Genomic DNA, 11,514 nt, shown 5'->3' with positions numbered 1-11,514 from the left:
GATGGGCAGGAGGCTGCAGACCAGGGGTGCTTGGAGAGCTGCACCATCCCCTCTGGGCAGAAGTGCAGGAGGTGCCAGAGTCACCACTGCGGCCGTTTTCCCTTGTTAAGGTAAATTCTTGCCCACCTAAACCCACACTGTACATCCTGGGCTTGTTTTGTCCCTGTGGGGCTGCAAAGGGCTTGCTGAAGTGCCAGCTGGCAGCCAGGGCCGTGGCAAGTGCCCACTCAGTGCCGTGGCACTCGCTGGAACCTGGCTCTGCTCAGTGCCTTGGGCTGTGGGACCGGTGCCACGGCCGTGCCAGGGAGAGCAGGAGCCCTGGGGCATCCCCTTGCCACCCTGCCCCAGGCTGTGCTCCCCTCCAGCCCTGCACTGCCAAGCTCTGGCACACCAGCGCTGCAGCTTCATCACCCATTTTCTCCTTTTCTCCTCTTCATTTCTTTTGGGGGTGGGGCGGGGGGAGGAAGGGGCGGGAGGATCAGTCTGTCAATGTGGATGTTGGGTAATAAAACCTTGCACAAACCTCTTGGGGGCTGCCTGCACCTCCCTCCCCCGGGGCAGAGAGGGTCCTGGGGACAAGGAGCCCAGCTGAGCCCCACAGTGGCACCTCCCCTCTGGCACCAGCTGGCCCAAAAGCAGCACTTCATGCTGGGAGAGATGACTCCAAGCTGACTGAGCCCCCTAGGCACATGGGCTGATGACCACAGGAAACTGTGACCCCCGTGGAACAGTTTTATTGCCAGACACCAAACATATCAACACTGGAGCAGCTGCCTGAGTCCTGCTCTGGCCCTGCTGCGCCCTGTGAGCCCGCTCACAAGTCCGTGGTGGTGAAGGTGGTGTTGAGGTATGCTGCTCTAGTGGGCTCCTTCATGTTCAGGGCAGCCACCAGCACCTCCTTGTCAGTGGGGTCTGTTGGCTGCATTTTGACCTGCTGCAGGAGGAGAGTGTGGTCAGAAGGCATGGGGACAGAGATGGAGGGCAGGGACACCTGTCCTTCCTTTCCCCTCTGTTGAGGGGTGCAGAGTAAAGGACATAAGGGGTCCATGAGGCCCTGGGGACCATAGCAGAGAGAAGAAGATGCAGGGTTCTCTGGCAGGACTCTCAGGACTCTCTGTGCACACTTACCTCGACCTCAAAGTTGTCATCTGCTGGTGCATTTACTGTATTTTCATCCAGGGAATTCATGCTGTGGAGAATGGAGGGTGGGAGATAAAAATGGACCCAGGCAATGGAGAAGTGAGGTATGAGGTGACAGCCTGTGGCCTTTGGGACCTGCCCACAGAGCTCACCTGGTCACAGAGATGGAGTCCTCGTGGAAGCCCAGGTCATGGGAGGGATCCAGCGGGCGGTTCAGCATGGGGTTGGCCCTGGTCAGGGATGGGTGGCCAGGTAAGTGCTGCCCCTTGGGGCACTGCAGCCCCTGGATGTGGGGACAAGCCTGGTGTCTCCCCTCCTGCTGCAGGGAGCCCCTCACTCACCCCTCAGCGTTGTACTGGTTGGTCCCAGGGATGCCAGCTCCCTGCTGTGCTGTTGCAGGGTTGAATGTTGTGGCCACCTTCAGAGCCTTCATGGCATTCAGCTTCCTCTTGTAGCTGCAAAGCCCAGGGATGGGGTGGGTGAGAGGGGCAGGGAGGAGCTGGGCTGTGGGATGGGGTGGGCTGAAGCAGGTTGGAGGATGGGGATGGGGATGGGGATGGGGATGGGGGTGCTGGTGAGGATGCAGGTGGTGGGGGGTGGTAGGAGGGGGTGCAGGCAGTGAAGTACCTCCTGGTGGTGAGCACCAAAACCAGGGTCATGATGAGTATGAAGATGAGCAGGAATGCTGCCAACCCTGCGATAATGCCAATCAGCTCCACCTCCTTGGTGGGCTTTGTCACCTCCCCGGGGCCCTGGCACAGAGCAGGGTTAGGGCACAGTTCCAGCCAGGGGAACCCCCCAGCCAGCCCCAGAGGGGTTGCTGCCCTCTCCCCCTGCCCCTTGCCTGGCCCCACTCACAATGACAGCCAGGCCCAGCTTCACCAGCTCAGCCAAGCCCACCGGATCGGACTGGATGAGTCTGCCAAGGAAAGCAGAGGTGTGAGCAGCTGGGCTGGTGCCAGCACGAGGCAGTGCCTGTGCACAGCCCCAGCACTCACGTGATCAGGTCATTGACATCCAGGGCAGTGCCATTGCTGTACACAAAGTAGGCCTCCATCACCGACTTGGCATCCACGCTGCAGAGCCACAGAGATGGGGGCAGTGAGGTGCTGGGGTGACACCCCTGATGCCACCACCGTGTCCCCTTCCCCACCAGCACTCACTCGGTGTCACGGGTGTCCTCCACGCCTCGGATGGCCACCACGTAGACTGCTGCCTTGGTCACAGTGGTCAGGGCCCTAGGAACAAGAGACAGGGGGGGAAGCTGGGCTGGACATCCTGCTGTTCTGCTCACGGGCACAGGAAGCAGACTGACCCCCTGAAGCCCCCTCCTCTGGTGGGGACCTGCCTGGCCCACCCTGTTCACAGTCCATGAAGCTGAGAGATCACATTGGTGGGTCCATCCATGCACCCCCAGCCCAGCCCAGCACCCCTTACAATTTAATATTTTCGGAGTTACTCTGGACTTCTTCCACCGTTGTCAGGAACTGGAGCCGAATGCGGTAGCTCTGATCCACCGTGAAGATCTGTGTGTGGGGACCAGGGGTGAGCACAGCTGGCCTGCGTGGGTGGTGTCCTGGGACAGGGCTTGGGGCTGACACTCACACTCAGCACGGTCTGGGCTCTGTGCACTGGTTCCTCACCATCCTTAGCCTCCACTGTCACCTTGTACTGTCCCTTCAGAGATTCATCAAGGTTGCTGGCCACTCTGTGAGGACAGGGACACCAGTGATCCCACTGCACTGTGCCCTGCCATCCCTCAAGCCCCATCCTGCCTCCATGCCTAGGCAGGACTCCAAAAAGGCTTTGTCCCCTTTCCAGCCTGTGCTGGCCCTGCAGCAAGCAGGAGCTGAGCTGCATCCCCTCTCCCAGCCCGGCCCAGCCCCAGGGGCTCACCGGATACTCCCGATGTAGGCGCCCTTGTCAGGTGTTGTGGATACCCCAAAGAGGTTCTCGAAGGGCCGACTGCTCCCGCTGTCCTCCACAAGCACCACACTGACGATGGAGAAGGCGATGGTTCCCCCCAGCCCTGTGTCAGCATCTGTGGCCTGCAGGGACAGAGCATGGCAGGAGCATGGGTGGGAATGGCCCCGGCCTGCCCACGGTGGGGACAAGTGAGCAAGGCTCCACGGACTGACAGATACAGGTAGGGCAGCTCCTCACCTTCACAGTGGCCACTTGCAGTTCCACAGGAGAGATTTCGGGGACAACCACTGCCAGGAACAGACAGATGGATGGTGCAGTCATGCTGGTGAGCAGCCAGACTTGCTGCAGACCCCACGCCCACACAGCCCCAGGGTTCCAAGCACCCCCTGCTGCCCTTGGCCCCACAGCCTCCATGGAAAGCACTGAGTAACCCCAGCCTGGCCCCTGCACTGCTCAGCCCTGCCCCGGGCTTGGGGAAGATCCTCGCTGCTGGTGAATGTGGCAGGGCATGTGTGGGTGCAGTGAGGAGCCCACGAGATGTGCCAACCCCAGCTGCTCACCAAAAGTCTCCGAGATGGCCTCGAAGACTGGCGCGTTGTCATTCACATCAGTAATGGTGATCCTCAGGGTTTCTGCAAATGTCCCAAAAGCAGAGCTCTGATCACCAACATAGCAGCCCTGCAGCACCATCCTCTGCTTCCTGTGGGAGCTCTGTTCTCCCAAAAAGCTCAGGTCAAGAGAACTGGGGACACCCTCCCTCTGTAGCCAAACCATCCAACTCCCAGCTTCTTGTGGGAGGTGGGAGAGGCAGTCCCAGCACCTGCCATGCCCAGTGCTGGGGAAGGAGGGGGCACTGGGGCCGTGCCACCCAGCACCTGCCCTGCCCATGGTGGGGAAGAGGGGGCACTGGGGCCGTACCGTTCTGGCTGTAGCGGTTTCCTTTCTCAGTGTACAGATCCTCCACCCTCAGTGTGAGCAGGACCCTGTCACACACCTCGTAGTCGATGTCTGAGCTGTTCACCAGCACTGAGCCATTGGGTGCCAGCAGGAACCAGTCCCAGCACACGTCCCCAGCACTGCTGTCCCCCTTGAAGCAGGCAACTGCCAGCTCCTCAAAGAGCAGTGAGTTATTTGTGTCAGGGTCGAAGGCATTCAGTGTGTGGATCAGGCCCTGCTGTGTCCCGTTCTCAGCCACTGACACGTCCTGCAGCGAGCCTGGCTGGATGGTGGGGGGCTCGTCGTTGACATCGAGGATGTGGACTGTCACTGAGACGTTGGCCCTGTCCCTGGCGTTGTCTGCAGCCGTGTTCTCTGCCAGCACCGTCAGGGTGAAGAACTTCTGATCCAGCGTGTCGTAGTCCAGGAATATCTCGGGGTCTACAGACAGCTGCCCACTGTAGTTCCCTGGCCCCAGGCGGGTTGAGCGGATCAAGAAGTTGCTGGAGCCAGAGTCTCTTTCAAGCCGGAATGAAATGCGGGAATTGATCTCCGTCCTGTCGGCATCTGTGGCATTCACCTCACCCACAAAGGACCCTGCAGGTGGAGACAGACACTGAGTGGGCAGTGGGCACTGACTCAGGGCCACTGCTGGTCCCACAAACCTGGCCATGCAACTTCTACCTGGAGACTCTTCAAAGACGGAGAACTCATAGGACTGGTTGAGGAACACGGGAATGTTGTCATTCAGGTCCTGCAGAAGACAAAGCCCATGGCTGTAGCCCTTCCAGGAAACAGGATTCCCCACAGCCAGCTGGGGACAGGAGTGTGGGCACCTGCCTGCCCACAGGCAGGAGCTACACAAGCCCTCTCCTGCCTCCCTGCATCAACTATTCACTCTGCCCCCACAGAAAGCCTGGAGACACGGCACCTCTGCCACAACCAAGGATTCCACAGCCCTGCCCTGCCCATCCATCCCAGCTCCAAGCCTCAGCCTGCCCCAGCATGTTCCTGCTTGTGCCCAGGGCTCACCCCCACGGTGATGGTGACGTTCACCGTGGTGTTCAGCGGTGGCTCGCCGTGGTCATACACCATCACTGTCACCACCATCTGTCCATGCTCATCCTCCAAGGCTTCACGGTCCAGTGGCTCTGTGCTGTGCATCTCACCTGTGTCTCTATTGATGGTAAAGTTGTTGCTGAACAGTCCTGGCAAGATCATGAAGCCCAATTTGCTGTTGGGGCTGTCAGGCATGTCATTGTCGATGGCCTGAAAAGGTCAGCGTTTAGAACAGGGCTGTGGGTCACCTTGGGGACAGTCTCTCCCCTCTGAGAGCCCTGTCAACCCTCCCACCTCTGCTGGCACATACCTGGATCTGTGTGCTAACATTCTGCCCCTCTTCTGCCGAGATGAAGTAGGAGCCAATGACGATGGGTGCCATGTCGTTGGCATCCAGCACGGTGATCTCCAGCACCGTGGTGCCCACCAGGCCGCCCCCGTCCCTGGCCTGCAGGTTGGCATAGTAGATGGAGCGAGTCTCCCTGTCCAGCAATCTCCCGTTGTGCACCAGCAGGGCCCCGCTTGTGGCGTTCACCATGAAGACATTGTGGCTGTGGCACACACAGAGCCCTCAGTGGAGCCCACCCTCCAGGGTGATGCCCTGGTCGTGGCTGGCTCTGTCCTTACGTACATGTTCTCTGGGAGCAGCTGGTAGGTGATCTGGCCCAGGACACCGCTGTCTGGATCATAGGCCTGAAAGACAGAAGGAACCATCTGGTCAGTCTGTTTCAGCCCTCAGAGCAGTGATGAGTGTGGGGCAGTGGCTATTGGCAGTGAGCACCCCAAAAATGTGGCGCTGATGGGCAAGGGGTGCCATCCTTGAGTACCCATTGGTCCTGAGTCCTTCCTGTGTGCATGGAGTGATCAGTGCCCTCAGTACAAGCTGTACTAGAAGTGCTAGGTGTGCCCAGGGCCCTGCTTGGGGACATTAGGTGTGCCCTCTCCCTGCTCAGGGCCTGACCGTGATGTTTGGGGAGATGACGGTGCCGTCGGGGCTGTTCTCCATCACAGACAGGCTGTAGGTGCTCTGGGGGAACTCAGGGATGTGGTCATTGCTGTCGATGAGCTCAATGGTCACGGTGGCCGTGGAGCAGCAGTCTGTAGGGTTCCCTGTGTCATTAGCAATGATCTGCAGGATTGAAAAGGGACTGTGTCTCACACGAGCCCCCAAACATTAGAGAGACCTGTCACACTCCAGCCCAGCTCCCCTACACCAAACAGACTGCCAGGGCAGAGCCCTGCTCTGCTTTACTCCTGAGCTCTGCAAGAGGAGGGTCATGTCCCCACTGTGCCCAATGCAGGCAGGGAGCAGGAGCTGCCTCCACAGAGCAGGCCAGCCCTACAAGTCCCACCTGCACCACCATGACATGGCTTATCTCGTAGTCCACTAAGGATGAGTTTTGCACCAGGATCTGGACTTCCCCTGCACCCACAATCGTTGTGGGGAACACAGTGAAGGCGTTGGCATTCAGACCCTGCAGGCTCAGCTCAAAACTGCTGTTGATGCCCTGTCAGGGAGGGACAAGAGCCAGGGTGAGTGGTGCAGCAAGGACAGACACCAGCACCACAGCCCAGCACCATGGACAGGCTCCTTCCTACCTTATCTGGGTCGTAGGCAACAATGTTGAGGTTGGACACAGGCAGTCTGGTGGAGGAGTGCTCTATGATGCTGCCTATGAAGTTGTTCTGAGCACTGGCAGAGAAGTTGCAGCTGGACAGGGAGCAGTTGTAGAACTGGGGCTTGTTGTCATTGACATCTGTCACCAAGATTGTCACCAGGGTGCTGGCCTGGGCCCTCTTGCCGTAGATATCTGGGTGCTCCTCACGTGCCTGGGGAGAAGGGGAGAGCAGGTTGGAGGGGCCCAGGGAGAGGAAGAGGATGGGGTTCCCCTTGCTGTGTCCTACTCACCGTGACTTGCAGCAGCACTTCCTCACTGGGCAGCTCCTCACGGTCCAGGGGCTCACTCACAGTGATGGCACCCGTTGTATTGTTGATAACAAAAGGAACACTGGCATCTAGGACAAGGGGACAGCAGGAACCAGTGGCAGCCACTGGGAAAGGCAGGCCTGACCCTCCCTCTGCCAGCAGGTCAGGCTGGCAGAGCCTGGGTGCCCAGAACCAGTTTCCAGGGTACCCCTTGCTGCGTGACCACCCCTCCTGCTCTTCCCACCGTGTCATCATCCCCTGCCTGCCCCATTCTGCCCCATCACTCACTGGTGATGATGTAGGAGATGTTGTCATTCACCCCTGTGTCTTGGTCCATGGCGGTGACAGTCAGCACAACGGTGCCCTGTGGGGACATGACCATCAGGGAAGGACCTATGGCATCTCCAGCTGCCCACAGGCATGCTGGCCCAGACACTTCAGGGCATAAGAGCCCCCAAGGAGGGCCAGGGGCAGGGACATGACACTGGGGCAGGCAGGCTCCTGACCAGGTCACAGTTCTCAGGCACAGAGCCCGAGTAGGGCTCATTGAGGAACCGTGGGTCCAGGTTGGGCACATCTGTAATGGTCAGGGACAGGTAAGTAGAGCTACTCTGGACGGTCCAAACGTTGTGCAGCCATCCTCCACCATCCTGAGGAGCAGAGCAGAGCAGCTGTCAGTCACACAGCCCCCTTACCTGGCAGCCCTGCACCCCCAGCCTGGATGGTCCCCACCTGGGCGAGGATCTTGATCTGGTAGAAAGTGTTCTTGGCATAGTCCAGGGAACCATTGAGCACCAGACTCCCATTGCTCAGGATGTAGAAGAGCTGGAGATTGTTCACGTTGTCTGGGATCACCTGAGCAGGGGACATCAGCCTTTGTCACCAAGGCAGGGAGCAGAAGTGTTGCAGCAGAGATGGGGGCTCCATCCCCATCCTTCTGCCAGGCTTGGCCCATGGGGACCCCCGACATTTACACCCAACCACCTGGCTCATCCCCAGCCTGAAACTGAAATCACCTTCCACCCATTGCCCAAAACCTCCCTGCACCCCCAGAGATATGAGTCTGTCCTGGCCGTGTCCCCCAGCACCTCAGCAGCACAGGGGTGGCCCAGTGGTGGGTTTGGCTGTGGCGTGACCCCTCCACAGTGCTCTGTGCTCACCTCCTGGATTCTGTAGCTGACTTTGGAGGCGTTCCCGGTGTCGCTGTCGTTGGCAAACACGGTGTAGATGATGCTGTGCACAGTCGTGTTCTGGGCACACAGGGGGTGATGGTGACTGAGCAGGGGGTGATGCTGTGCCTGGACCCCGCCAGCCCTGCCTTGGCATGCTCAGGGCTGCAGGTACTGCCCGGTGCCATGGGATGAGCTGCTGCCCTCGCTCAGGCCGGGCAGGGCTGGACCCCCTCCCCACCGTCCCTGGGAGGGCACACCCACCCAGCCCCACGCCCCATCTACCCCTTGATCCAGTGTCACGGTGTCCCCGGCTGGCAGGAAGCTTGGGCACACCCTGAGCTCATTGCAAGGGCAGAGTCCCAGCTGTCTCAGGGTGGCACACAGGTTCCCACTGGGAATTGCCCTGGTGACAGAGTGCACCCCCACGCCCAGACACATTGTCACCACACACCCAGGTGCAAGCTCACGCTGTTCCCAGCCCGTTGTTGTCCCACTGCTGGCACACCCATGCCCCGGGAGCCACCCAGCACCCCTGCCCTTGCTGCTCGAGGTACCTCGGGGATATCAGCGTTATATGGCAGGTGCTGGAACACGGGGACGTTGTCATTGCGGTCCTCCACGATGACGGTGACTTTTTTGGAAACCTGCCAGGTGTCAGAGAGGGCCCAAGGATGTGGGAGATGGTGGCCAGCAGAGCTGGGTGCAGTTCTGGCATGCTGTGCCCACCCTGGCTGGCCAGCCAGCATCACCCACCTGCTTCCAACTGCCTCCCCTTGCCCATGGGGGCTCCCTTACCCCTGCAGCCCCCAGCCCTTGCCCCAGCACTCACCTCAGAGTTTACACCATCTGACACTTTGGCAGTGATGGTGAGCCTGGCCTGGAGCTGAGGGGACACAAGGCAGGACTTGGTCAGGGCCAAGGTGAAGCTCAATCCTCGGATGGCTGAGCCCCAATCTCTGTGAGGACAGCTTTCCCTCCTGGGGTTCTGGGGCCGGGGAGTGACCCATAGGCTCTGCCCTCCATCCATACCCCCAGATTCCCACTCAGGCAGGGACACTGACCCCATGCTCTGCCCTCACCTCACGGTCCAGGGAGTTCCTCAGTGTCACTCTGCCTGATTTGGAGTCCACAGAGAAGTAGAAGGCGTCTGTGCCTTCAATTTGGTAGGTGAGGGGGTCGTGGTCCAGGTCATAAGCCTCCAGCTGGAAAGCAAACTGGCCTGGGGGCACAGGCAGTGTCAGAACCCCCCCAGTCACTGCTCTGACACCCCAGGCCCTTCTGGAGACCCCCCTACTCACCCAGCTCCAGGTCCTCAGGCACGTAGAAGAGGCTTGAATTGATGATGGGGACGGTGTTTCCTGAAACTACAGGGAAGAGGAGCTGAGCACCATCACCGTGCTGGGCACACCCACGCCTGGCAGCACCTCCTCAGCTCCAACCTGAGCTCCCAGCCATGCTTTGGGTCTCCATGGCAGGCAGGGGAACCCCTCGTGCCCATCCCACACCTGCAGCCCCCACGCTCTCCCTGCTGTCCAGCCCTGCCCTGCCCTGCATCTCCAGCGGGGCAGGCAGCTGATTTGGGGTCACAGCTTCCCCCAGAGAATGGAGAAAGAGTATTGGGGGCTGAAAACAGCTCCAACACCTCCCAGCCACCCATGGCAAACGCCAAGAGAGCCCTTACCTGTTGGCAGGAGGAAGGGGAGCAGCAGCCAAGAGCGCCATGCCATCCTGCCAGGATGCCTGTGGGCACACAGCAGGGAACAAGCACCTCAGAGGCTGAGGCTGCCCCCAAACCCCTCCTGGGCAGCAGCCAGCAGGGCAGGAGAGGGGCTGGTGGGGACAGTCCCCTCTGCTGAGCTGGGCTGGTGAGCAGACACCGGGCTCCACACTGATCTTCTGGCCATGGGCTCTCTGAGAACACGGCATGGGAGGGCAGGGGTGACCTCCAGGTGTGCCTGGGGGACCCCAGGAGCCTGTCCTGGGCATGGCTGGAGCTCCACAGCTTGTGCCCAACAGGGCCTCTCCAAGCAGAGCTTTGAATCCAACAGTAACCCATGGCATGACCAGGGTTGTGGGCACCCCCACAGCTGGCAGACACCCCCCCCTGCAGCAGGGTGCCCGTGGGGACCGCGGCAGGGGCTGCCATCCCTTACCTGTGGCTGTGTCCCTGGGGATGCTGCCTCTGCTCGCTCATCTTGACACTGCCAGACCTTTGCCTCCTGCAGTAAACATGTTCGTCAATCATTAACTGCAATTAAGGGGTGAGAAATCCCTCCCCCCTCTTCTGTATTGCATGCTCTCATCCCGCAGCTCCCACCCAGCTCATCTCCAGGCTCACTCCCCAAACCAAGTGCCCAGCTCTCCATGCTGGGTGCTGTCCCTCAGCATTCAGCCACCCCAGCCTGCACCCATGGGACCCCAGCTCCCAGCAGGGGTGTGGAGCCTGCAGGGGTGCAGGGGGACCCCAAACCACCCCAGGAGACCAAAAGGGGGCTTAGGGAAATGCCCTGCATCCCCTGGGCTGGGGACACTGGGGTCCTACCAGGACAGGGGCTGGGCACCAGCCTTGTGGTGTGGCCACTGGGGCGGGTGCCTGGGGCCCTCTGCACCCCCTGCCACCCACTCCCCTCCCAGGAGCTTGGCCCAGTCTCCCTGACCTACTTCAGACCCGCTAGGACAAGGGTGGATTGTCCAGCTCTGCTGAGGCAGAAAAGGGCTGGGAGGTGGCGCTGGGGGGGCATGGCCAGCCTGTTGGACCCCTGCATCCCTGGCCCTGTTCCCTGGGGAACCCACAGGGCCTGGATACTGCAGAAACTCTGGAGCCTCTCCAGAGACTCAGCCTGCTCTGAGGTTCCCATCTCACCCCACACCTGGGTCAGAGCACCCCCAGAGCAGGGGCTGCAGGGGACAGACTGTGAGCACCCCTTAGCAAAGCTCTCCTGAGTGGGTCCAGGGCCAGCCCAGCTCCTGCAAAGGCTGCTCCAGGACATCCTCACAGACACCCCATGAGCTGCCTGCGGTCACCCCCAGAGTCCCCCAGGGCTGTCCTGGGCTGCCTCCCCTGAGATTCCTGGGGCCGGTGCTGGACATTGTTCTGCAAACTGCCCCTTGCTGTCCTGTGGCACTTCCACACCTCCCAGGGCTGTCCTGAGGCATCCACAACTTCCTGAAAAGCGGCTGTAGCCAGGTGGGACTCGACCTCTTCCCTCTGGCAACCAGTGAAGGTTTAGGTTGAACATCAGGAAGAATTTCTTCACGGAAAGGTTTGTGAGGCACTGAAATGGGCTGCCCAGGGAGGTTGGTGGAGTCACTGTCCCCGGAGATGTTTAAGGCAAGACTGGATGTGGCACTTAG

At 60.3% G+C, this 11,514-nt stretch overlaps 1 protein-coding gene across 1 annotated transcript; it reads right to left on the bottom strand.

The window, feature by feature from the left end:
* Nucleotides 1-739: 739 nt before the first annotated feature.
* On the bottom strand, nt 740-10,405 carry CDHR2 (cadherin related family member 2). The gene is made up of 32 exons (XM_058815396.1): nt 10,314-10,405; nt 9,842-9,900; nt 9,459-9,524; nt 9,240-9,379; nt 8,990-9,043; nt 8,715-8,804; nt 8,149-8,238; nt 7,721-7,843; nt 7,495-7,638; nt 7,277-7,352; nt 6,971-7,077; nt 6,661-6,891; nt 6,414-6,569; nt 6,023-6,190; nt 5,693-5,754; nt 5,372-5,612; nt 5,035-5,271; nt 4,687-4,756; nt 3,985-4,599; nt 3,627-3,698; nt 3,304-3,353; nt 3,037-3,188; nt 2,746-2,848; nt 2,578-2,666; nt 2,304-2,378; nt 2,139-2,216; nt 1,999-2,059; nt 1,768-1,892; nt 1,482-1,595; nt 1,293-1,370; nt 1,129-1,189; nt 740-934 (listed from the first exon to the last, which is right to left on the bottom strand). The coding sequence occupies exons 1-32, from the start codon at nt 10,403-10,405 to the stop codon at nt 815-817; spliced, it is 3,999 nt and encodes a 1,332-aa protein (XP_058671379.1). The 3' UTR covers nt 740-814.
* Between the last annotated feature and the right edge of the window lie 1,109 nt (nt 10,406-11,514).

The sequence above is a fragment of the Ammospiza caudacuta genome, chromosome 16, assembly GCF_027887145.1.
Source record: "Ammospiza caudacuta isolate bAmmCau1 chromosome 16, bAmmCau1.pri, whole genome shotgun sequence".
Lineage (NCBI taxonomy): Eukaryota > Metazoa > Chordata > Aves > Passeriformes > Passerellidae > Ammospiza > Ammospiza caudacuta.
This window is presented reverse-complemented; position numbering and strand designations above follow the sequence as displayed.